Below are 27,019 nucleotides of genomic sequence, written 5' to 3' on the forward strand. Positions count from 1 at the left end.
TTGCATAAAGCAGTGTTATTAAACGATTGTCGACGTTCTTGTTTCAGAATTATAATCCTTATTCGAAGGACGTTAAGGAATGTCAAAATATACTGCTTTAAGCGATGGAAGTACACCGTATGATCTATTCGAAAAAACCACGGATCTGTGAAGTAACTAGTAGAATCCTAGCCTCAAAAGATGTATGGCAGGAAGTACCTACGGCTTGTTCATTTATCTATAGAAATAAATGTAATTAAAGTCTGTTTGTCTGTGATTTGGAACTTGCTCCATTTTTAAGCTCTACAATTGTTTCAAACATGGCATGATTATTTTGACAACATTGTATATATATATATATATATATATATACGCTTCATATCAAATGTATGTATGTGTGTTAGTTGTCCAGTTTTTATCGGACTGAGGTCGACTGAGGGCTTTACTAGTGGGCCACGTAACCACGAGAAGTAATCGAGAGAAATTCGCAGTGTTCTAGGCTATGCTCTTCCGCGGGAAACGGGATAGCAGAAAAACAGTGCAAACGAAGTCGCGGGTAGATACTTGTTTACAATATTTAGGTCTAGGACACGACTTATAATGTTTGCAATTAAATTAAAATAAGGCTCTCTGCACACAACACAGAAATGACGGACTACCAAATATTTCCGTGATTCTCAAGAGCTTATTTATTTGACCTACATAATATTTTTGTTATGTTCTGTATAAACAGCATCAATGTATCTTAATTCTAAATTTAAAATGCCTAAAGCGTAAAATGCTATCGTAAAAATAATTATACATCCTATAACTTCTAATCGTTCAAGGTAAGACCCTGAAACCAGAATGGCTGCAAATAGTTTCCTAAAATGAATTTTACGAATTTTAAATTTAGAATAGCGTTAGCTGTCAAAATTGCAGCTTTATGTGACCACAAATGAGCGCCAACTTTTTTGACCGCGATCGTAAAAAAAATAAGAATCATCGAACTACCGCAACGGCCGCAAATAGTTTTCTAAATTCAAAAATTACAACTGTCAAAATGCAGTAGTGCCGCGCCGACTTTATTTTTAAACAAACGACTGACCTCAGTGCATGAATGTAGTGCCAATGTCGCAGTAAGTGGGTCTATGTCAGCGCGGCCTTAGCTCCGCTAGTGAGGTTACCTTTGTGGCCTTATATGGCTGTTCCAACTGATATGGGATTTTTGGTAGTGAACTAGTGATGTAATTAGTCGATAATACACTAATTTTTGTTTTACGTCTTTAATAGAGTTGGAAAAAGCTTTAAGTTTCAGTATCACTTAACTAGCCTCTATTTTTTTTAAATTATCTTAGTATAAAAACTAGGATATCAGAAAACATTTTGAGTGTGAAGCTAGTGCTAGGAGAGAATAATAAAGTTTTCAGAAGGGGTTAGTGATTTCACTATTTTATCGATTATTTGTTTTTACACAGATTTTCAAACATATGGAGTTTTTGGTTCAAACTTTATCTGTATAAGTATAATCATCATCATATAAAATCATTTCCGGTCCACTAGAGGGCGCGGGGAGTTAGAAGGGTATAGGCTGCAGTCCCCCACGTTGACCGAGTGCGTATATGTGGACTTATAATTATATACTGTTCATCCTAGTATTGATAATAAATAATTATTGAAGTACTTCGTAAATTATTCAATCATAATACTTGCCGTGTAGCAAAATGCGAGTGTGAAATGTGTGAAATTTCCATATATAATGGTCCGTACTTACACTAAAAGGTATAAAACGTTGGTTTGTTAGTTTTACGAATATATGTAGTGTGTTTTCGGGAGAATTGAATCCTGAGTAGCAAGCAAAAGCATGCCTATTTAGCAATTTATGAAAAACAAGTTCATATCTTATTCTCCGAACTGTATAGAAGAACAACTCAACGCGTTCGGAATCCGGTAGTGACACAAACTTATTCAATTGAAGCGAGACGCAGATAGGCCACGTCGTGCGTGAGAGCAGGAAAGAAGCAACAAGGTTATACTCAATGCCAGGCGCCAAGACATTACTAGTGTTGCCCAAACTAGAACCGATTATATTATCTGTATCGATTTTAAAACCAACATTACGTTAATGAACCAGTTTTTAATTATATGGATGGTTTTTTCATTATCTGTAGGTACTTGTACTTCATTTTAAGGTCACTTTTTGCATTTTTTTCTGAGCTCTATTTAGATCGCGGCCTATAAAATACTCAGTATAACGAGACTATACGGAAATTTGTTTTTGTGCATTATTATTAAAGATTGTTTATTTTAATGAGATACTTAGTGAAGTACAGCTTAGTAGCTCTTTCAACAGTGAAAATTTTAGTCTACAAGAATAATATGAAAAGAAAAGACAGTTATTTTGTTACAAATTAACATTTTTAATTTGATACTTTAAAATATTCATTTCACGTTCATACTTCAAACCTTTTAAAAATTTGTTATGTGTACCTACTTAAAATATAATAGTGTTTGTTTTTCCAATAATTTCAAATAAAGCTAATACTCTCTTCTGTAAGACGACTTTCATTAAATATTAACTGTTTACATTTTTAAATGTTAATAAGTAACAATAATGTATTAACTGTATGATCTTGAAATAAAATTTATATGAATATTGTTTATTTGTTCTGTAGCTGGTATTTATAGACTGTAATCAGATGTTCGCTCGCAATGTTATGCAGATCACGATCGCAAATGTCATTTGTATATTGACCGTAATATCGATATAAAATGAAATTCACAGAGAATATAACATCACTTAGTTATTAAGAGCATGGTTAAAGCAAACTAGTAACGAAAAGCATATTAAACAATCCTAGTATACACATATAAATTTACCTATAGATAGTTTTAAAATGCGAAAAGTTTATTATTTTGTCTTTCTATCACTTAGAAACGTGATTTCGTGGAATAAGAAGGGACTCAGTGTCAGATTTTGTCCTTGGAAAACCATTCAATACGCAGAGGAAAGCTTCTAAATACTTAATTATCGGAAGAACACACGTTTTCTAAGCTCGTGAGAATTTATTTCTCAGATTGGTTTTTAAATTAACATTTTGTGTGTTAGGTAACAATTTATAAAAAGTGTGGTTCACAACTTGTTTCTCAGAGTAACGAGAATCACAGTTTGTGTGGGGAGAAAGAGTCAATACTGGCCGCAGTAGTAAGGGACCTATTCATTAATTTATTATTATTAATAAGAAAGGCCAGAAGCCAATTACACTAATTTAAAAAATATAAAAAGAAGAACAAGAAAACGGAAAAAAAAACTTAGCAACATTAACTTTAATGTTTAAAGAGAAAAACAAAAAAAAATTAAAAGGATTATTAATCTACATTAACACCGACTTCTCACAAAACTCCAGACACTCGTGCATGATCTACATGCATTCATCAGCATAGAGATCTAGGTTTAGCCTTTAGCCTCTAGGACCCATAAACAGTGGCGACGCTGTCTAGACGATAGTGACATTTACATCAGTCGCACTTTTGTATCTGTTCTTAATAATCTGTGGGTCTTCTTTTATGGGTCGTAAGATGGGATGCATTTTTCGTGCTTGCCACGGGACAACGGAAGGCCGAAGTGTCTGATGACTCAAACAGATGCATGGAAATATACCCAGCAAAAAGCGGTGATACGCTACAACTACGCTAGTGGTTGGAGCGTCGGCTTTTGGCGTCGGTGACTGAGTTTGATCATTTTCACGTACCTACCGCTTACGTTTAGGAATTGTGTGCGTTTTAAATTTAGCGTATTTTAATTTTTACTTGCTTCGACCTAATAGTTCTTCATAATGTAGGTGTGTGAAGTTTAGAAAGTGGACGGCCTAAACCCTCCTTATTCTGGAAGGACACCCATGCCCTGTAGAAGGCCGGCAAAGGATTGTTAATGATGATACCAATTACTAAGCATGCCTCGTCGAAGAACGTCTGGCAGCGCGACACCCGGATCACCTATCCATACATTTATTTACACCCAAATCCACGTCCAAAAATTTTTGCGCGAGATTGGTTCTTGAACTACTTCATGCAACAGACGTATGAAGAGATGGGAAAGGTTTATCAACATCGCAGTACAATCCATTGCTAACTTACACTCCTCTTTTTGTAACTGGTCTTACAATGTAAACAATATTTTCGTTACGTTTTAGTGTAACATGTGTTGGAAAAATGAAAAAAAACAAGTGTGTGATTTTTTTATGTCGGTGTGTTGCAGTTTTCACTAAAATGATGAATAACGACTAAAGTGATGAATAACGACTTTATGCGCAATCTCAAGTTACGACACCGATTCGGCAGTGCGTTATGATAAGGCAACTCATAAACTGCCATTTAACAAGTAAAAAAAAAATATATTCAACTTTCTTTAAATACGAAAAAATTTAAAATATGATAATACAAACACAAATCACGACACCTTGTGGCTAGAATCATAGACAAGTTAGTTTATAATATGAGATGCTAAATCGTTAGGTGAAAGGTATGCTTAGGAATCTTCTTTTATAAGGCGCTACTTACTCACGCGCTACGAAGTAAATAAAAATAATAAAACGATTTAAGACAAGTAAGAAAAAATTGACTTTTGGTGATAAATATAAATCCGCTATGATTTAAAAGTACGTATGAGGCGTAGAGACTTTTAAATTTAGACAGAACATGTAGGTATTAAATTCAGACGACCTTGTTATAAGCGATGCGCCGGCTAAAAGCAAAATGTAGGTCGATTTGTAATCAGACTACATTATTTTTAAAAGTTAGTTTATTCGCTTTAAAAGTGTGTTGTTGTTTAAAATTTTTGGCATTGTTCGCTCTACACACATTATTATATATATATATATATATGTATATACATATATAATTTTTTTCCCCTTATAATATTACTAAGTAGTTTGTTTTTGTATATTATGAGAAAAATGTGGGTAGTGTCACATTAGTAAAAAAGGTATACGTCCACTGACGTTATAAGAAAGCGCCCTATAAAATATAACCTATATTAAGTTAATTCGGAGTATAGCTATCTCCATTCCAAACATAAAAATTAGTTTAGTCACTATGGCGTAAAGGAATAACAACATTTCAAATTTTCACATAAAGATTCTTAAAAGCAATTTTTTATAAAAAAAAAGCTTCTTACCGTTAGAAACATTAGAAGTAGATAAATAAGTCGCATGCGAAAATGAATTTCGCTGGAACTAATTAACAAAAAGTGAAACGAGCAAATGCAACCTGCGCAAATCATGTTGCCAAGAGCAACCTGACATTTTAGCCAATGGGATGCGGAGCTTTTTGCCAAGGCAAATTGCATCGGTATGGAAAATATCTAGTGTATCCATGTTACAAATACGGAGCTATTCGAAGATCAACACTTCATTACAATGCAGTCATGTAGGGCATCACGCTTTCCTTTTTTCAAAAATACTGGCTTTACTTCTCAGGATATTTTATGGAGCATGAATAATTGTATTAGAGATATTCCAGGCCTTATTGAGCCAAAACTTCTATTTTGTATTGAAAGATCTCAAATTTGATACCAAGAAATGCATTTGTTACTAAGATGGCTATCAAATGAAATAAAATAACACAATTTTTTCGCAGGCGCAAAACCATTTATAAAATTAAGGGTATTTTAATAATCTAGGTATTTCATCATATCAACCGCCTCTGTATGGGGTACGGATCTCCTTCTACAATGATAAGGGTTCAGGCCGTAGTCGAAGTAGATTGTTGGATTTCACACTCCTTCGAGAAACTAATGAATATTTATATGAATAAAGCAAGCACACATAACTTTAAAAAGTTACAGATGCGTGCGATGTTCGAACTAGCCACAACGAAAGTAAAGCCAAAGTTCTAACCACTAGGCTATCAACGTAATCTAGTTATTTAACTTAAAAATAAAGCAGAGTAGGTATTCACCTAAATGTGCGTGTGTCAGTTCACAAATATGTGGGTCGAGTTGTGAAATACATGAGTCGTGTATTGTATTGTTCCGATAAACTGCCCAAATGCACTAATGCAGCGAAAGTGTCGTTTCGCAACCGCGCCCTCAATGTAACTCTGCATTGTCAGCAAATAATGGCTGACTCTGTATACAGTGCTACTATCCACTCTTTATAAATAATAATTATATTACATCGCCATCCAGCCCCAAATTAAACGAAATTTGTTAGGGGTACTGGGGTAACTAATGAATATTTTTATGAATACTTTTTTGTAAATACTGATGCACAGATAATTACCCAGACACTGAAAAACAAGCATGTAACACAAAAAAAATCCAGTTGTGGGAATCGAAACCACTGCCTTGGACTCAGAAAGCAGGGTCACTGTGTCAATGTATTAAATACATTTGTTGTATAGTTAGTGTCATTTTTCTATAAACGTAGAATAAGGCGAAAGATACAATTGAAAAGATTTTTATCTTGTTACGCCAAAGAAGTATAACCTCTTACGCGTGTACATACACGTTTTTTCATAGTAATAATTGAAGGACAAAGCAGATGGCCCATCTGATGGGAAGTGTACAACCTACACCTATAAATATACTAAATACTACTACGTACTACTGTGTATTGTACACACATCGCCATCTAGCCCGAATGTAAGCGTAGCTTGTGTTATGGGTACTAAGATGACTGATGAATATTTTTTATAAATAATATACAGTAATACTTAGAATATACATATAAACACCCAGACACTGAAAAACATTTATGCTCATGACACAAACATTTTCCAGTAGTGGGAATCGAACCCACTGCCTTGGACTCGGAAAGCAGGGTCACCGCAAACTGCGCCAATCGGTCGTCTATAAACAGCAACACTTCGCAGGACGTGCAAGGAACACTTCCTGTAACTTGTGCCCTTTTTCCATTAACCTGACCCTCATTTTAACCCTAATCTGCGTCTGAAATATTAAACCTTCTTTTACTGAGCAACCTTCTTCTTGTCCTCTTTTATATTGTAAGGAAATATTATCAAACTAATACGGGTTACTTTCAGTGTTTCGTTTCATTTTCTATAGCTATTAATTGAATGCGATATCGCCTGACTGAAATCGAGAGCTGCAATGCAAACTGGACCACGCTTGCGTTAATAATGACCAACTCATTCTTGTATAACCCGCGCCATTAAAGAAAAACTGACCAAGTGCGAGTTGGGACTCGTTTCAAAGGGTATCTTTAAAAACGGCAATAAAACCATGTCTGTTTTATGGGAGCCCCCTAAAATATTAATTTTATTCTGTTTTTCAGTATTTCTTGCAATAGAGGCAACAGAAAGACATTATCTGTGAAAATTTCAACTTTCTAACTAGTGTTACAGTCTAATTTTATAAAGTGTGTAAATAGCCAAACTTTTGATAACTTTAAATTCATATTTGCCAGATATTTTATTAAATTGATAAGGATTTTACAAATACCCTAATAATTATTAATAATTAGTTAATAGATAGTTTTCAAGAAACAATAAAAATTACATATATTTGATTAGTAACCAATGTTCATGACATTGAGTTTGTGGGTATTTTGATATAAATACGACTGCATTATCGATAAACTTCAATCCTACATGGACTCGAACGATGCAAAGATGCCTCCCGGTGTCTTAGTCGTTTATCACTAGCACAATAACGTGTGTTCATGAGATAGAGCCTGGTGACACACTGACAGACAGACACACAGATGGACGGACAGCACATTTTTAGTAATAAGCCGCCATTCATAAATCTATTCATTAAAGCGCGGGCAATATACGTGGCAAAGAACACCGACGTCACGCCAATTATACTGTTTAACGTCGTCATCACCAGACTACTGACGTCACACTCGTGCAATCCCCTCTCTATTACGAGATAAGAATTAAGAGCTTAAGCCTACGAGCACGCTGTCCGCTTTTATTCATTGTTTTCACATATAAGACTAGCTTAACGTTCTCTCCGAGGCACATGGATGGACACCGTCAAGCTAACCAGCTAGAGGAGCTAAACAACGGCTTTGACGGCTGACTGGCGCAGTGGGCAGCGACCCTGCTTTCTAAGTCCTAGGTCGTGTGTTCGATTCCCACAACTAGAAAAATGTTTGTGTGATGAACATGATTGTTTTTCAGTGCTGAGTGTTTATCTGTATATTGTAAGTATTTATGTGTATTATATTCATAAAAATATTCAACAGCTATCTTAGTACCCATAACACAAGCTACGCTCACTTTGGGGCTAGATGGCTTCTTTGTGTGTATTGTCGTAGTATATTTATTTATTATTTATGTATAGATCTATGCTCTAAAATGTTCTCTCCAACAAAATAACAGGCTAATAATGGTAACAACTGATGATGACGATATAATTTTTGTCTCCTGCCTATGCTAGCCCTGCTATGCATTTATCTTTACACTCTCGGTTTCCTTTTCGTGTTCGCTTGCTGCTCACGCACTCAATACCGACTCGACCGTAAATTATAACTTAGCAAACGTTTATCATAAGCTACTAATAATATACAGATAAACACCCAGACACTGAAAAACATTCATGTTCATCACACAATAATTTCACAAAACACAAACACACAACTGGAAAATGTTAATAAAAATAAAAACATTTTGTTTTTAAAGTCTTGTAGTTTATTTTTATACAAATAAAATAGTTGATTTGTATCTACGTTATAAAACGCGTAGTATGAAGGTCGCATGGTACAAAGACGGACTCATGTATATATTTTAATATGTCGTCACTTGCTATATTGTATACTTCGTGTACATTAAAACATGTTATGCAGATATTTAAACATATGAAGTTAATTTCATTATCTGTTTCTAAATAGTGAAGTTGAGAGCGTTAACAAAGAACTTTTTTATTGTACACAACAACAACAAAGAAAAAAAAGCAGTTACAGAGATATAAACATATTAGAGCAAGAGGGTACAATTTGGTAAACTACATAGCGATCTCTTCCAGGCAACCAAAGGCGTAAAGGGAAAAAAACATAGAGGTAGGTGGTGTAAATAAGATATAAACATAACACAAATATATTATAAATATATTTATATATATATATATATATATATATATATATATATATATATATATATACTAGCAGTTGCCCGCGACTTCGTCCGTGATAAAATGTGTATTTGCCCTGAAATTAAGTAAAATCCCGGGACCGCCTACGCCCATCTCCAGCAGAACCTCCAAATCAGTTTCACAATTTATACGTTATGAGGTCACAATCAGACCTTGCACTTATTCTGTTTGTACTTCTGTCAGAATAAGAATATGGACAGAAAAGATTAAGTAATTAAATTAAATAATTAAAGCTGCTTTGCTAAGAATTCTACTTCCGTTAAAGACCAATAAAAATCAATCTAATTGACCGAGAAACATTATAATCGATTGTTCAAATCAACTTATGAACTTAATAACTTGCCGTCATTCCGAATTTGGAGACGCGCTAAATTTTATAAGCATAGAAATGATGGTCAGAAAAGTCATCTATTCGTTTGACTCTCAAATAATACAATAATGTATTATCATGGTATAATCAAAATCAAATTAACAGAATCAACAGAATATGGTTTCCGCCATGATATGATAGGTTTACGATTTGATGTAATTAAATTTTTGGGAAAATATAATTTTTCTTCATGAACGAAATTAAATTTGCATATGTATATAATTTTAATTGCTGTACCTATATTTTGCATAGATAGCCTTTGGTTGCGATGAGAACCCTTTGTAACGAAAAGTCCGCCAAATTGTTCCTTTTAAGTGCTCTTTTTGTCCCTGCATTGCATTAACCGACTGTGGCCGTACACCGCTAGACGTAAGTCTTTTGAACAGATTTCCAACCTCCAGGGTCTTCAATAGCAAAAGAGAATATATACCTCTGGGTCATTAACACGTTCAACGCCGTGTCGGACAATACTGGGCGACACTCGACTTTCTCCGCTAGCCATACAAAAAAGTTGTCATATGTCAAAAAATCCTTTTTTGTTTTATTAGTGCATATGAATAGTGAAACGTTTTAAACTATTACAGTATTAAGGAGACTGATTAAAACAGTTTAATAACGACAATAGCTCATGTCGCCCATCATTGTCCCCGATGGCCCCCTGCGGATGGTCATCTGCATTTCATACGGAGCGCGCCGCGCGGGTCACGTTGTCGCCCATTCTACCTACGCTGCGCCGCCGCGCCGCTTGCTGGCCGAGAAGTACTCCGCCCGCACTACCCTTCCGTCCCGCTCCCACCACTCAGCCGTACGCGCAATTCGCTATCCTCCCGCTCCCCTTTAGTGCTTCGCAAGCATTTCGCAGGACGATACGTTACCCGCTCTAGGTTAGAGCTGTGTTTTTCCCGCCAACCCGTAATACCTACGCATCAAAGAAATTCGCTAATTACTTGCATTATAATGGCTGACTTTGACGATGATGGTTTTGAAATCACAGAGGACATTTTGACACAACTTAATGATATCGAAATATCATTGCTAAACAATAGTTTTCAACTGAGTTCAGAGGATGAAGATGACTATCAAATATTACCCACAAAAAAAAAGAGGCGTCGTATAATTCAATCGGATAGTGAGATCAGCGAAAATGAGGCAGTTGGTCCAGATACTTCAGGAAGTACACCATCAACGAATGTTTGGACTGAACCAAAAGGTAACCAACGCAAGATTATTCCTTTCACCGAAATTTCGGGTGCTCCGTTGCACGTCAAATTATCAATGTCTAATAAGTCACCCGTAGATTTTTATTCGCTGTTTCTAACCGACGATATACTTCAACAAATAGTGAATCACACTAACTGCTATGCTATTGCTAAAATAACGAATATGCCTGAAGCTACTCCCAGTGCACGTATTAGAAAGTGGCATCCTACCAACTTGACAGAGATGAAGCAATTTTTTGGCTTGATTTTATTTATGGGTTTGGTGAAGCTTGTCAAATTGGCGGATTATTGGTCAAAAGACAAAATAACCGGGCACCCGTTTTCGAGAACTGTGATGTCTCGCAACCGTTTTGAATTGCTTTTGCAAATGCTTCATTTTTCTGACAATGACGACCATAACAAAGAAGATCGATTGCATCGAGTTCGCCAGCTAATCGAAAATCTAAACTCTAATTTTAAAAAAAATTATACACCTACTGAAGACATCTGTATCGATGAAAGCATGGTGCCATTCCGTGGAAGGATAATATTTCGTCAATATAATAAACAAAAGCGTCATAAGTATGGCATAAAGGAGTTTAAACTATGCACAATTCCGGGGTATACCTATAAAGTAAGCATTTACGCAGGTAAAAATGACGAGACTAATAATACACCGACAAATGTTGTTATGTCTTTGTGCGGAGATTTGTTGAATAAAGGACATACTCTTTATACGGACAACTGGTATACAAGCGTAGATTTGGCACGACAGCTAATAGACCAAGAAACGCACCTGGTAGGCACCATTCGCAAAAATAGAAGAAAGTTGCCTAAAGATGTTGTTACAGCTAAACTCAGAAAAGGCGAGTTTGCTGCAGCCGAGAGCTTTGATGGCATAACCATGATGAAATGGAAGGACAAGCGTGACGTATATGTGCTATCCACGAAGCATTCAATACAATTTCACGATGTTAATAAACGTGACAAAATTGTTTCAAAACCAAAAATTGTTGTGGACTATAATAAAGTAAAAGGGGCAGTTGATTTGGCTGATCAATTGGCTGCTTATTCAACACCTTTGAGAAAATCTCTTAAGTGGCACAAGAAGCTTGCCATTAATTTATTGCTCAATACTTCATTGGTCAACGCCTATATTTTGTATCAAAAAGTTACAAATAAAAAGATCCCTATAAGTAACTTTAGAAAAAGTATTGTGGAATCTTTTTGTATGCAAACAAATATAAAAGAAATTCAGGATGAAAGACCTAAGAGGTTGAAACACAAACTGGTGAAGAAAGAAGGGAAGAGTTCAATTGTTAGGAGATCATGCTCTCAGTGTTATAAGAACATTGTACAGAGTCAAGGAAGAAAACAGGCTAAAAACAAAGTAAAAAAAGTTCAAACGTTTTGTGACGATTGTCCAAACAAACCATTTTTGTGTTTGGATTGCTTTAATAAAGCCCATCGTTTCGCTTAAAATATTGAAAGCAATTCATTTTTTTTTACTTTTTAATAATGTATCTCTACTATAAATTTTAGTAATATTTTATGAATGTGATTTAAAACAAGAATGGTCTCAGAACGATCTCATATTTTTTAGTTAGTTAATAGTCTTAAGATATTTTATATAATTTTAAATAAAAGCTCAATTTAATTGGTTATTCCTGTATTACGTAATTTACCAACCCTATAGGTATTCCATTTCAATAATTTATTAATCATAATACATCCAGTAAACAATTTGTTGGACTACACTAGAGTTGGAAAAAAATCTATGTAGAAAGTGGCAAAAATTTTCAATAAGAAATTAAAATCTTTGAGTGCTGCGATATCCACATTGTTCTGTGGAGCCGCGCGGGTCATGCTATATACAAAACATCATAAAACTAATGCCCGGCGGCTCAAAGGAGAAGTTTGAAAATAGCTCTGACCGTCGGACAGCATTGTCCCCCACGGCCCGAACGAGACATACAAGTGCCGGTCAACATTGTCTGACATGGCCTGTTTAGAAAGATTTGCATTTATTACTTGGCGTTTAACGTGTTAAAAAGCCTGATGATGATAATAAAAATAAACCATTGTCTATGGAGCCTTGAATTTCGATAACGCATCACCAACCGTCCCCTTTGTGGTGTTATTCCGAACACATGTACAAACCGAAGTAATTATTTTTTATAGTATCGTTCTTGAACGCCGAAACGAATATTAAATTATGTACAAGGTGCTCACAACAATTACTTCATCAAACAAGGTTAGATTCCGTGTAGTATAACACCAATTACCTTTAAAGAACACCATATGAACAATCGTATGAGGATTTGGAATTTTGACTGAAGCCACTCTCCTAAAGAAAGCTTTGTTTTTAACTTCCGACACAAAAACGACTGGCTGTAATAAGTTTGACGCGCACGTGTGTGTGTTTGTGTGTGGTTGTCTGTGGCATGGTATTTGCGGAACGGATGAACCGAGTTTAATTTTGTTTTTTTGTATGAAAGATGAATTAGTCGGGAGTGTTCTTAGCTGTTTTTTGAAAATCGGTCTAAGACGTCACAATATGTTGGATTTCATATTTTTTCATAACTCCCTAAATATGGGTATCATATGAAAGGGCTCGACTAGTAGAATACTGTACCTACTCGATATTGAACGTTGGGGTTTTTTTTTAAGTTCAAATTTATATACTATCCTTTATTCATAGGTTGGTAACAGAGGTGGTGATAGCCCAGTGGTTATGAGCTACACTTACCTTTCGGGAGGCGGGGTTTGAATCCCAGCCTCTAACTTTACTAGATTATGTGCGTTTCAAGTAATTAAATATCACTTGCTTAAACATCGTAAGGAATCCTGTATGCCTAAAAGTTCTCTATAATGTTCTCAAAGGTGTGTGAAGTCCACCAATCCGAACTGGGCCAGCGTGGTGGACCACGTGCTAAACCTCTTTTCACTGTAGAGGAAACCTGTGCCCTGTAATGTGTTGATTTTATGATTATGTATCAAGTCAAATAGGAACCTTTTCCCCTCCTCCCTGGCGCATTTGTGAGCACTGTAATCTTATAACTGTGAGGTCTCGGGCTAAATCGCCGGCAGGGACCTACCATAGATAATGCAGAAAGAGAGTATATAGTGAAGAGGTAAGCGAGCATGCAGTGACCAAGTTAAGGTGACATTGTTCAGAGCATACTGTTTATATTTCTATACATGTCAACTTTGGGTGAAGTCCACCAGACGCGCTGTCAACAATATCAGGGTGCAATACAATAATGCTTTTCGTATCTTGATGAAGTTGCCAAGGTACTGCAGCGCGTCGGACATTATTTAATTTATCTTTATATATTCTAATAACGGGTTTTATATCTTTCAATAAAGATAATTATTATTATTATTATTAATGCTTAAAACATGTTTTTGACTTTCTTTATTGGTTTTTTTTTCCTTTTCTTTTTGTATTTTGTTTTTGTATGTGCAATAAACAATTCAATCAATCAATCAATGCTCTTGGTGTGGTCATAAGCCCAAAAGTGAAGATTATTATCAGGTGTTAGTCACAAATGACGGTAGCTTACCGTGCTCTCCGAGGCTCAAAGAAGAATGCAAAATCTTTAGACATCCGAAGTAGGTCACTCCTAAAACATAACTTAAAGTTGCCCAAATACCTCACCAGTATTTCCAAATTGTAGAGACAATTATAGCATGGTAAATATATAAGGGTTACAGTAAATCAAAATTACCTACTCCTTTACTGCGTCGGTGAAACAACAAACTTTTACCATGACACAATTCCGTCGTTTCGTAAATGCAAATTAACGTGTAACAAATCTCTTTCATATACTTTTAAAGTTAGGAATAATTGCTCGGTCTATTTTTCATTTTCATCCTATAATTATAAGCACTTATAAACCAAAAGGGCCGTATTTAAAGATACCTCGTAGTAATTGCCATTGCGCGGCCCGCGGAGACCTTCGGGCCCGCCGCTACCTGCACGCCGCGGCCCTCGAATCAATTTATTTAAACTTAACCTACTGATCATGACATACATTTAGCGATTACGTCTCGCATGTGTGCGCATACGCTCCATTCGTACACGAATTTTCGACGTCGCGCTTCATATATTTTGGTATATGGGTCATAGATTCGCGTGAATTCGACTTTTTTTTCATTTTAATTTACGCAGCCGTGACACGGAACTTTTTGTTGCTTTTTAAGTTTTTAGCGCACGGAAAAAACCTTTAAAAAACTTTTCACGATATTGTTATTTTTTTTAGCTTCGGGACTGTAGATTGTGGACTGTAGAATTGTTAATTCTACGGAAAAAAAAGTTACTTTTAGGACATACGAAGGTTAACGAACGTACAGCCATGTAAATCATACATTAAAAACGCATTTTATGAGATAAAAGATATTAAATCTTTTTTATTTGTTGTTGAAGGTATCTGTGTTCTACTTACAAACACAGAGCTCTGGTTTCTAGCATTTTCAAGTTTCTGAAACATTTGTCAAAAAGTTTTCTGTGTAAAGAAGCTTTTAAATGTAGGTTGTTATTTACAATAAATATAAATGTTTTATATAATATATCAAGAACAGTAGTTTACAATTTACAACTGACAATACCTAGTGTTATATATTTTTAAACGACTTAATAAAAATAATAACGTTCAAATTGATTCGGCGAAGGCGGAAAGAGCGGACGCCAGATAGAGGCAAGGCCAGTCGTCAAGGTCCACAATACTGTAATTAAAGTGATATAAACTCTATTTGGGGGAGGTAAGGTCGCTGTTTGTTTGGGTTGCGATGTTGTATTACAAGACAATATAGTCGGGTGTTTTAAATGCAGCATTTTTCAGTAACAGCTAGAGATCAAGGTTGTTTTACATCGACGTTATAGCTAAGGTCGAGTACACGTAACGTGATAGTACAGAGTATAATAGACTATAGATTCCGTTTACACCATACACACACTTATCTTACGCGGTATTTTTGGCAGTAAACTGAAATTTCATAAAATTAGTATTTCGAATGCATTAAAAAAAAAATGTTTTAATCTTAACTCCGAATAAGACTTTCTTTATTCAAATATATATATCTTTATATATATATTTCTTGTGTGCGTGTGTATGTCACTGAACTCCTCCTAGACGGCTGGACCGATTTGAATGAATTTTTCGGTATGCGTTTGGGTGGCACCCTGCATGGTTTAGTTTCACAAATCAGCCCGACAGATGGCGCTGGGGTCAGCAAGTATTTACATAAGCTTTAATGATGTTTATATGTTTTTACCTACCTACCAACATAATATTTTTCCACTGCTTAATTAATTAAAAACTACGGCAACGATGCAACTGGCATACAACCAACCTGTACTTAAATTTACAATTTTTATTTATACTAGGAACAAAACATTCTTCAATTAAGGATTTCAACAGCATTACAAAAACTCAAAAAAATCTTTCAGTCTTATTTTGCAATAGATCGTAAGATTATCGTTGAATATTAACTTATTCTTCGTCTCTTCGATACTCCAAATCCTTCTACTAATAATCCAGAATGTGTGGACCGTGTGGACCATGTGGACCATGTGGACCGCCATGTGGACCCCCTTGTGGACCGTGCTGCCCTTGCATCACCATATACACGTGCTGTACGAAGATCTGTTAGGTGTTACAAGATGACTGCCATGGAGATCTGCGGGCGGCATCTACTCGTATAGTGTGTTTAGCATATTAGTGTCTACGTCAACAGATGCTGTTTGTCAACTTAAACAATAACTTCAATGAACTCGTGTATGTATTTCGTGTACCCATTACCGGCCCACTTCAGCGCACGTGTCTCCTCACACAATGACGAGGTTTAGGCCGTAGTCAACAACACTAGCCCAGTGCGGATTGGTGGACGTCACATGTCTTTGAGTTAAAAATAATTAATTGGATAATCCAAAAGTCCACGACTCATTAATAAAATAGCTATCCAATAAAAAAATTATGACTAGTTTATTTATGCTGTACTAGGAAAGTGATGCACAGGCGCCCCTGGTGGAATAAAATGTACATAATATCTATAGATATAGATATATCACCATCCATGTTAATTTCACATGGATATATATAGATATACAGTCTTGCAGTTTTCGTTTTTTATTAATTGCAATTAAACTACACTGAATTAATTAATCATTCGCATTCAGTGACCTACAATCGTTTATTAGAATTTTTTTTTTTAAATTTAACTCAAATAATGGATTTTTTCACAAGTTAGAGTGTTTTCGGGTTTCACACATGACGGAAGGGAATTTTTTTTGACCTATTTTGGTGTTTGTTTCCAATTCTATTGCAGTAAATCAATTTTTTAAAAGTATGGAATTAATCTCCATTAAATTATCTCGACAATAGTATGCAAAATATCTTGATTTCGTGAACTAACAAGGCTATAATAATAAAAATAGCCGCCGAAATGAGGCGAAAAAAAGCGGCGATAGCTTAGTGGACTTCGGATTCACTTTTGGGGCGTCGAGTTCGAAGTTCGAGCACGCGCCTCTAACTTTTCAGAGTTATGTGCGTTTCAAGCAATTAGCACTTGCTTCAACGGTGAAGGAAACCTGCATGCCTGAAAGTTCTCCATGTACAACATAATTTGATAACTATTTACTGGGTATCATAAATATTATTTTGGCACATGTTTGTATGTTTGAGACAATCACAACAATAAACTGTGAGTAAATGTTTGCATTGAAAAAGCGGAGTTATGAAAACATTGATTCACTAAATTCTCAAATTAATAAAGTACCTAACTAAAGAATAATTTACCACTATAAATTTGTTTTTTTACATACTTATCCAATTTTTCCAACTCCATACGTAGGAACTAATTTAAACTAAGCAGCGATTTGAAATATTTGAATAAAAATACTAGATCATTTAACTAGGCACTAGGAAAACGCCTATAAAATTATCACTATTGCACTGGCCACGGGACGCGGGAAAGCGTCTGGCAAAGCGTACAGTGTCTGAATAAAATGAATGGAAATATACCAAGCAAGATACGAGTGACTACCGTACACTTTCAAATCGCGGGAAAATTCGCGCGGTGCGTTCATACTGAGAAGAAACCCGTGCCCTGTTGTGGTACAGCACAGGGTTGATACCAAATTAGTTAACAATTTGGTGTCAAGCCTTCACTGGGAAACACAATTCTCATAAACATTGGCCTACTGGATGTTGGAACGTAGACTAGTCAATAAGATTTCCAAATACTTCCTCATCATTCCAAAATTCAAGCCTCGATGTTGATGACTTCTTTTCAGCAAACCAATGTACCTAACATTCGTTTAGTGAACATGTTTTATGTGTCAGCGTTACATATCACTGCCTCTAAGAAGAAAAATGCTAAATGGGTAAGTATTTATATCAGCATTGTGCGACTAAAACGTAAATAGGTAGTTACATTGGCAAGCTTCGTCTATTAGGAAGTCCACACTATCAACATATATCTGAGGGGCGGTGCGGGTGCTATCAAAGTGGGCCAAGGTTGCCAGACGACCAGCGCAGCGTGACCTCCGAGATAGTACTATCGCACCCACCTTTGTTTTCAATGTAAAGACGCGCGGGAGGGGGCGAGGATCAAGTTTATTTGGGCCGCGAGTATAGCCGAAATTCGCCGATGTACCTACCTATATCGCAAGAAATCGGTTGTATGTTTCGCGGCATTTGAGTCATAGTTTAGCAATCGCACAGTTCGGAACTACAAGTCAAGTGGCTGTCTCATATCTTGTAACTAAAATAAATTAACTGCTCCTAAAATAGTGCTATTTTTTCACAAAATTAAAAAAGAAAAGAAAAACACTCTTTTAGACTGCTTTCAAGCGATAAGAATCCGATTTTTCAAGATTTCCATCCAATATGTCCAGAGATATCCTCATGAATTTAAACTGTAGTCCCATTTAAATAAATGAACAACCACTAAAAAAATGAAAAAGAAATAACTAGAATCGATATACGAGTAAATTTAAAAGATTAATATATATCATCAGTTAAAATCTCTATTTGGGCGACTGGTAAAAACAGATACGACTTTTTCTGAATTCCAGACATCATTGTTATTCGTTCATTTTAGTACGCATAATGCCTCTGTGTTTTTATTAAACTGTATGTGGTAGCCAAGCTATGTTTGAGAGAAACTGATTTGAATTAGAAACGTTACGTAAACTTAGAAAACAGACCAACTTAATTAATCTGTCTGATTCAACAAAATTATACTTCCTCGATGCCTCTGGTGAACAAAGGCGTCAAATTCAGAACTTAGTTATTCCATAGTAAGCAACCATGTTTTGCAAATATTTGAAAACTGGTATAACCTAACCAAAGTTTTAAATTTTTTAATTTTAACTAAACGTCTCCTACTCGTATATTTGCATTTAACGTTGATTTACCATTCGAGATTCAGCTTTACGTGTATCTACATGTTTTTAGAGCACAGTAGGTAATATCCATAGCTTGTAATCGAATAGTTTTTAATTGTAAAAACCAATTTATACATTCGTGTAAACTGCGGTCAGCAGAAACAGATAATTAATGTTAATAAAGAAAAGGACGCCGATTGTAATAATTACTGTCCTCATTAAGATTTCCTGGACGTAGTATAATTACGATATAAGCGAACGATGGAGAGACTTATGCTTGGAGTATCTCTGCGTGATCAATTCAGGAAAGAGTAGATACGTGGAGATTAACCGACGTAGATCAGCGTATCGCGTTGCTGAAGTGGCAATAGGCGGTTCGTATAATTCAAAAAATTCAAAATTCAAAATTCATTTATTTCAAGTAGGCTTAATATAAGCACTTTTGAAACGTCAAGTCTGTCTGTGTGCAGTGACTCTACCACCGGTTCGGAAGGCAGATTCTACCGAGAAGAAGCCGGCAAGAAACTCAGCAGTTGCTCTTTTCCAACATTAACAATTTACATTTTACATTTTAAAATTCATTTTTCTATCCTGTGAGAGATGAAAGCGGAGCCGGATGCTTCCAAGCAACCTTGTCATTAAGAAATTCATCAATTGTATAATAACCTCGCTGTTATAAATGTGTTTTAACACATTCTTTAAACTTATGCATTGGTAGGTCCAAAATTACCTAAGGAATCATATTATAAAAGCGCATACTCAGTCCCACAAATGACTTCTGCACCTTTCGCAGACGATATGCAGATGTCACCAATTTATGACCATTTCTTGTAAGTCGACTGTTTATATCCACTTTTACCACTTGTTATTATCCACTTGTTATATAGCTCGGAGATCCGATGACGTTGGGTGCTGGAAAGGCGACCAAGCACCGGTAAACGCAGCGTTGGTACAGCCCCCCGACGAGGTGGACGGATGACGTCAAAGGAGCCGCTGGACCCTAGCGTCACAAGGTTGTGGTATTGCGAGCCCCATACAAATCCGTCCAGCAATGGGAGTCGATTGTAGCCCCCCAAAAATATAATTCAGCATTATAAATTCCCAATCACCACTAAAACCGACAGCTTCCACTAAAACCGACAGCTTCCACTAAAACCGACAGCTTCCACTAAAACCGACAGCGTTCATCAGCGATAATGATGACGATGATAAGTAAAATTACCAGAGGTTCATCTTCAACGGGTAGCTTACATCTATAGTTACGACTTACGAGTATGTATGCGATCACACTAAAAAGGAAACTATGAAATTAAAAAATATAAAATAGAATCCATCGCCTAGTAAGTCATAAAAAAATAAGAAAGTTCGCTTTTTAACGTGCGCTTCACACTGATTTTATTGTTTGCAAGTAACGGTGCGTCGTTAAAGTCGTAAAACATCTACATTGTGATACCTATACACGAGTCACAACCCTTTTGCTCCCTGTAACAATGAATTCTAAAACCGTTATTTATTGTTTAAAGATTTTAACTTTTTAACTTTGTTAGTGATAAATTAATTTAAGAACGCCATTTCTTGTCTCTGTATTTATATTATTTACAATGTACTTCGTTGCTATTTTCTCTTCGTTTGATAATGTATACTAAAGTTTTACGTTTACTTATATTGTGAATGCACGAGCACCATTTTAACCGCTAAAAGAACCTCAAGGTTTTAGTTAGTTTAGCTGTTATCAAAATGATTCCCAAACTACTTACATCTGAAGTAAGTTATTGTATAGTGGTACTAGCTTATTTGATTACAATCACATTACTACAGGTTGGGAACATTTTACGTTACTCATTTTACATTACATTCTCCAAAAAATATAGAGGCATACTGAAATCTCATAAATTTTATCCACGCACTCTTTCGTTCCCATTCCACGCATCTGGGAGCGACAATCATTTTGTTTTTAGTGTTCGCCTACATTTAAAGTACCACTTCCCACAAATCTTATAGAAATGCTTTTGTATTGAGGGCGATGATTTTGGTATTTGTGCTGATTGAATTAGATGACTTCATCGAACATCTGTGTGAATATTTTTACTCTGTGACTGCAGGCTTCACGCTATATGTCATTTTGGCTGATATAAATAATTAAATTGCAGGCAAACGAGCAAGTGGGTCACCTGATGTTAACTGATTACCGACGCCCTTGAACATTTTGCACCACCAGATTTTGATACAGTTTCACAAATATTACCTCAGATAACGTCTTTAAATAATTTAAATGTTTTACGTAACGAGGAGGTTTTCTTTCATGGATTTTATAAAAGATGGTTTCTACATTCCACCGTAATGGTTGAAATACCTAAATAGATTTAATAAGTATTCCATTTTATATTGTTTGCATACATTCCTGATCCTGTAAATTCCTTTCAAAATTTTTTTCCTCTTTTTCTCAATTTAAAAAGTTTACGCGTTTTAAAAAAATACACATATAAATAACACTTGACCACAGAATAGGCACTTGACAATGGTTTAATCACTTGACAATGGTCAACGCGCAGAGTCAAAAAAACAAAGAAGAACAGTTTTAAATATATTAGGTATTGTTAAAATCATCCCGAGTGCCAATGGCTATAGATTATTAAAAAAAACATATTGCGGCTTTATGGCGCCATTTTCAAATTCGAAAGTTGATTCGCCATTAGTTTTTTTTTTATATTTTTCTATTACCTCCTTGCTAATTAGGTACCTTTTTTTTAAATCTCGAAACACAGATCTGTGTATTATTCTCTGTGGTAGAGCTTTCCGCGCGGCGCATCACAGCTCAATGTGTGTCAAGGAGACCGTATTGGAGAAAAATTCGCAGACCTTGACGTCGTTAGATTAGAATTAGGACTGTCCGAGTTATTTATTTTTATTACGTGGGCCTTATTTATTTGGGGATGTGTTTTTAAACTATTTTTGCACGCGACCATAGACCTTGATTACTAGATATATGCCTTTGGATTAATTACTAAGTTGGTTTAAACTATTTTCTGAAACATTTAATGAGACAAAAGATGGAATTTTAGCAAAACAATGTACCATTTTTTACTACAGCTTATATTGTTTTTTTACTACGAAGTTACGTAAATTTCTCGTTTATTTCAAGTATAAAACCTTTAAACTAAATACTCATTTTATGAAGCTTAGTTATGCTACAAGGCTATTTCTGATTCTAATGGTAAAATTTATGAGTTACATGAGTTATTATTGTCGCTTTTGGTTTATATATATATTTGGTTATTGTAAATGTTCTAAAGTATACATTGATTATTGTTTTCATAATTTCTACAGTTTCATTTTATTCAGCTGTTGGTGAGGAAAGGTCCTTAACTCGTGAATAGAGGCAAGCTATTAACAACTCGGCATTTTTCCTAAAATTAATCAAGGTAAGGTATTTTAAAAGACTAAAGAGGGTGGTGATAGCGCATTTGGCAGGAGCTCGACTTCATGGTCAGGGACAGAGTTCAAATCTCAGCACGCACGTGAGGAAACCTGCATGCCTTAGAGTTCTACATAATGTGCTCAAAGGTGTGTGGAGTCCACCAATCCGCACAAGGCCAGCATGGTGGACTACGGCCTTAACCCCTTCTCATTGTGGGAGGTGAACCGGTGCTCTGTAGTGGGTCGGTAATGGGTCGATGTGATGATGATGATGATGAAAGATATTTGAACATTGAATGTTAAAATATCTTTCATCATTATTTCGGTATTTTGTTTAGGTATTATTTTGTTTCCGATAAATAATTCATAAATTTCCTTTAAACTTTGGAACGTACAAAGTATAATTTTTGTGGTAGGTACAATAAGTTATTAACACATGTTTCCGATTAAGAAATAAATGATTAAACTTTGACGTTTTTAAGTAAACCAATAGTTTCTTATTTATATTTTAAATCCTTACCTCAATACCGGTGTATTATAAAGCTGAACAGTTTGTTAATATTGGTTTTATGACTATGAGTATACATTACCGCGCTGACGCTGTGATCTTATAAATAGGAGGTCCCGAGTTCGATTCCCGGCGCGGTGTCCTATAGAATTTTTGATATAGAATTACTCTGGTCACTAGACCAGTCTATTGGAAGGCTTCGCCGCCTTCGGCTGTGGCTAATAAACTGTAGATTTTTTATTAATTCAGGTGACTAGGAAAACAGATATACACATTTGCAAAATTTTATTTCACCCTATTTATTTCAAAATACGATATAATGTTGGAAATAAATGATTTTTATTTTATTTTATTCATACCCAATATTATTTTTATATTCCAATTTGCTTGTTTATGTGTTGGTGTTGTAGCTCGCTTATAAAATAGAGGGTCTGTCAGTGAATGTTAATAATGACAATGATGTCATATTGTTTATTTTTAGCAAAATATCTTTCAACTAATTAGTAACATAAAATGGCAGTTTTCTCCGATAAACTTTATTCTTTAACTACTTTAAGATAACCACGTAAAACACGCTTTATTTTGTGAAACACTCGGGTTAATGTTCTCTAAAATGTTTAGTGTTATTTACTTATGTCCTGAGATGGAGTGAAAGTTAGTAAGAGGTGCTTCAGAAACTATTTCTTACATATTAATTTATATTATTATGTTAACCTTTAAGCCCCCTTTTTATACATATAATATGTGAAGCATTGAGTAAATAATATTGTAATGACCTATTAAATAATAATATAAAAATTAATATTTAAATATTATATAATAAATAAATATACTGCGAAAACACACACATCGCCATCTAGTCCCAAATTAAGTGTAGCTTTTGTTAGGGGTACCATGATGATTGATGAATAATATACATAAATACTCATAATAAAGATAAACATCCAGAGACTGAAAAATATTTACGTTCATCACACAAACCATTTCCAGTTGTGGGGATCGAAGCCCCGGTTTTTTACTCAGAAAGCAGAATCGCTGCCCACTGCGCCAGTCAGTCACTGCGTCATTATGTTCCATATAAGTAAAAAACAAACATGCTTAAATGACAATTTTATAACCGAAAATATTTGTTATCTGTATTTGGAAAGAAATATGAATATAATAATAATAATAATAATAATAATTTATTCACAAGAATGTAGGTACATACAGTTTTTAAAATGTAAAGTAGTTATTATAATATTTATACAAACAAATGCGTGCCTCACAAATTATATTGGTGTGTATGTGATAAATGTATGAATATGTCATCAAATATTTAAAAAAAAGGTGCAAACGCAGGCTTATTAGATGAGTTATCAATTTATAATTTAAGCTAATTATTGTTCCTTAAACAAACGATATTCCAAGAGAGCGTGGGAAATATTGAGGGGGTGATTGCCAATATCTTATCTTTTGGCAATCGAGACGTCCTAAATGATGATTTGTTGATGGGTTTACTGTGTGTGATGTATTGACAGAAGGATTTTCTCTGTATAATGCGTATAAAACAAAAGCCTCGGACATGTGCAATAGACTTCACAGTGGGCATTGTGATGATCTTAGTGCTTCCTCCCAATACATCATGTCCTTCAGAAGGCCATATTTAGCAGCGCATCAAAACAACTTGACGCCATAGATCAAACTAATAGATGGTATAAATCAGAGATGTTTCCGCGTGCGCGCAGTGAAAGTGCAGGCAGAAAGTATTACGTGGCGGCCACAACTGTACCGTGCTGCGCGCCAAACTTCTTGTAATCTCCTCATATCTGGCGATAATAATTATGTCTGTCTTTTTCTCATATAATCTAATTATTTCTCATCTCTTTATTTTTATTTTACTACAAGTTAACTCTTGACCGCAATCTCACCTGGTGGTAAGAGATGATGCAGTCTAAGATGGTAACGGGCTAATTTACTCGGGGATATTGCAATTATATTACGCTTATACACCACGTTGCTTAATTTTTTTTCGAAATGGGGTGCTACTAATTTGTATTAACTGAGTTATAATTTTAATTAGGTACGTTCAATAATATACTTAATTTCGTCTCGGATAAGATAGGACATTGAGAATTGGTTCCTATGAGCAAATGAACGTAAAATTCCGGAAAATAATCCTAAAACATTTTAAATATTCATTCATTCAACATATCATTAATGCATAGTTTAAAATATACTCAAATGACATAACTTTCTCCGGTTGATATTCGCGGCTTATTATATATTATGCTTTGCATATTACACTTATATTTCGCATACAATTAATTAAATATTTATCATGCAATCTACACAGTAATAGAGATGTTCATTGAGCAAGATTTAAAAATAACTGCGCCTTTGAAATATGATGAAATTAAAAGAATAGCATAAATAGTTTTTAAAATGTTTGGCTTGCGGTCTCCTACTCTAGACTAACTCGTCGGAACGAAAAAATATATAAAATAATAAATATCTTTTGGTGGGACTTTTACAGGAAGGTTAAGTTCTTTGAAAGAGTGACATAGACTTCTGTTTATTGCTCTGAAGACAGAAGATTCAAATAGATTTTTCATTGGAGCAGAAGGAGGAGGAAGAAATAAGCAGAAGTTTGTCAAGGGAAAGAAGGGCAAATCTAAGTAAGTAGTGATAGCCCAGTAGTAGGTACCTCGGTAGGACATCGACTTAAGTTTCGGGGGGTCGAGTTCGAATCCAAGCACGCACTCCTAACTTTTTTAACTTATGTCTTAAGCAATAAAAATATCACTTGTTTCAATGGTGACAAAAAATAACGTGTTTCTCAAGATGTTTTTCGACACCTGCGTGCCTGAGAGTACTACGGCCAGCGTGGGAGACTAAGGCCCATTCTCTTTGTGGGAGGACCCGTGCCCTTCAGTGCCGGAACTGAGTTGATATGACGATGATTATGAATGATGGTTCTATGGGACCATCTCGACATCTAAGTATTTTCAAACTGAATGGTAAATAATACAACTGTAATTCTCTACTGATAATAAAGGTAATTATTTATTAAATACACACCTGTATACCGTCTCTCTCTTGCATTACCTGTATCGAGAAGGATCGAAAGAGAGGTGTGGCAGCTATTACGTGATAAGGACAAGGCCGTGTGCTGTGATAAGTGCATCGTTATCTTCCCTTCGGACTTGGCGTTCTTCCGTGATTTGTGCATTTTATATAAGGATGCCATCTTTTTTTGAGGACTAGTTTAAATGTAGTAAAGCCTATTATTACGTATCATTTATGTAGTATCTATTAGAATTTTATCGCGACAATTTTTTTAATTTATATGTTATTTTCAATTGACGTTCCATGATTATATATGAGTGCCTAGAGTAAATTTATTGACATTTTTATGATATTCAGTCGACATATTTTGATGATTTTTTAGGATTTGTATAAATGAATTTGTGTAAATTAAAATTTCCGTGTCAAAGATTTTGACTAAACCTACATTGTTTTATGCAAAAAAAATAATTGAATTGAATTGACTCTCGCTGCGCGTTAAAAAGTACATTAGTATTTTATTTGTTTTCCAAAATCTATTTAACCTTATCTTATGAGGTGCAATGACAAATGTTCAGCTAAATACTTATAGTTAAATACCTAATGATAAATTAAAACGACTGATCAAACTGCATAACAAAGCTAGTGTTTGTTTAATATAGACTTCTTAAATGATAATAGTTGCCAACCCTAACTCTACATAGATACTATTATCTTTAGATCAAGTGTTATAACATTCAAAAGCATTTATAGTGTCGTGTAATTCAGTCCTTCACTCGATGGAATGCTGTGTTACCATTTAAAGGGCGTCGGCGATATTGGGCCTAAGAAATAAACAAAATTGTTGGTACATCAAGACTGTCTTTTTGTTATGACTCTACCACCAGTTCAGAGGGCATATTCTGCCACGAAATGCCGGTATGAATATTGCTGTCTATCAAAAGTCACAAGACAATTAACAGTCTGACTAAAAGCCTCTACCAACTGCAAGGTTTGCCTATCATCACCACCC

The 27,019-nt window shown here is 35.1% G+C and overlaps 2 protein-coding genes across 3 annotated transcripts in view; one reads left to right on the forward strand and one right to left on the reverse strand.

Moving 5' to 3' along the window:
- LOC120623330 (ecdysone-induced protein 74EF) overlaps positions 1–27,019 on the reverse strand; it is a 284,125-nt gene that overhangs the window by 253,288 nt on the left and 3,818 nt on the right. The window lies entirely within an intron of this gene.
- Positions 10,205–12,247, forward strand: LOC120623329 (piggyBac transposable element-derived protein 4-like). The gene has a single exon (XM_039889293.1). It carries the CDS (start codon positions 10,404–10,406, stop codon positions 12,123–12,125), a length of 1,722 nt encoding a protein of 573 aa, XP_039745227.1. The 5' UTR covers positions 10,205–10,403; the 3' UTR covers positions 12,126–12,247.

The sequence above is a fragment of the Pararge aegeria genome, chromosome 4, assembly GCF_905163445.1.
Source record: "Pararge aegeria chromosome 4, ilParAegt1.1, whole genome shotgun sequence".
Lineage (NCBI taxonomy): Eukaryota > Metazoa > Arthropoda > Insecta > Lepidoptera > Nymphalidae > Pararge > Pararge aegeria.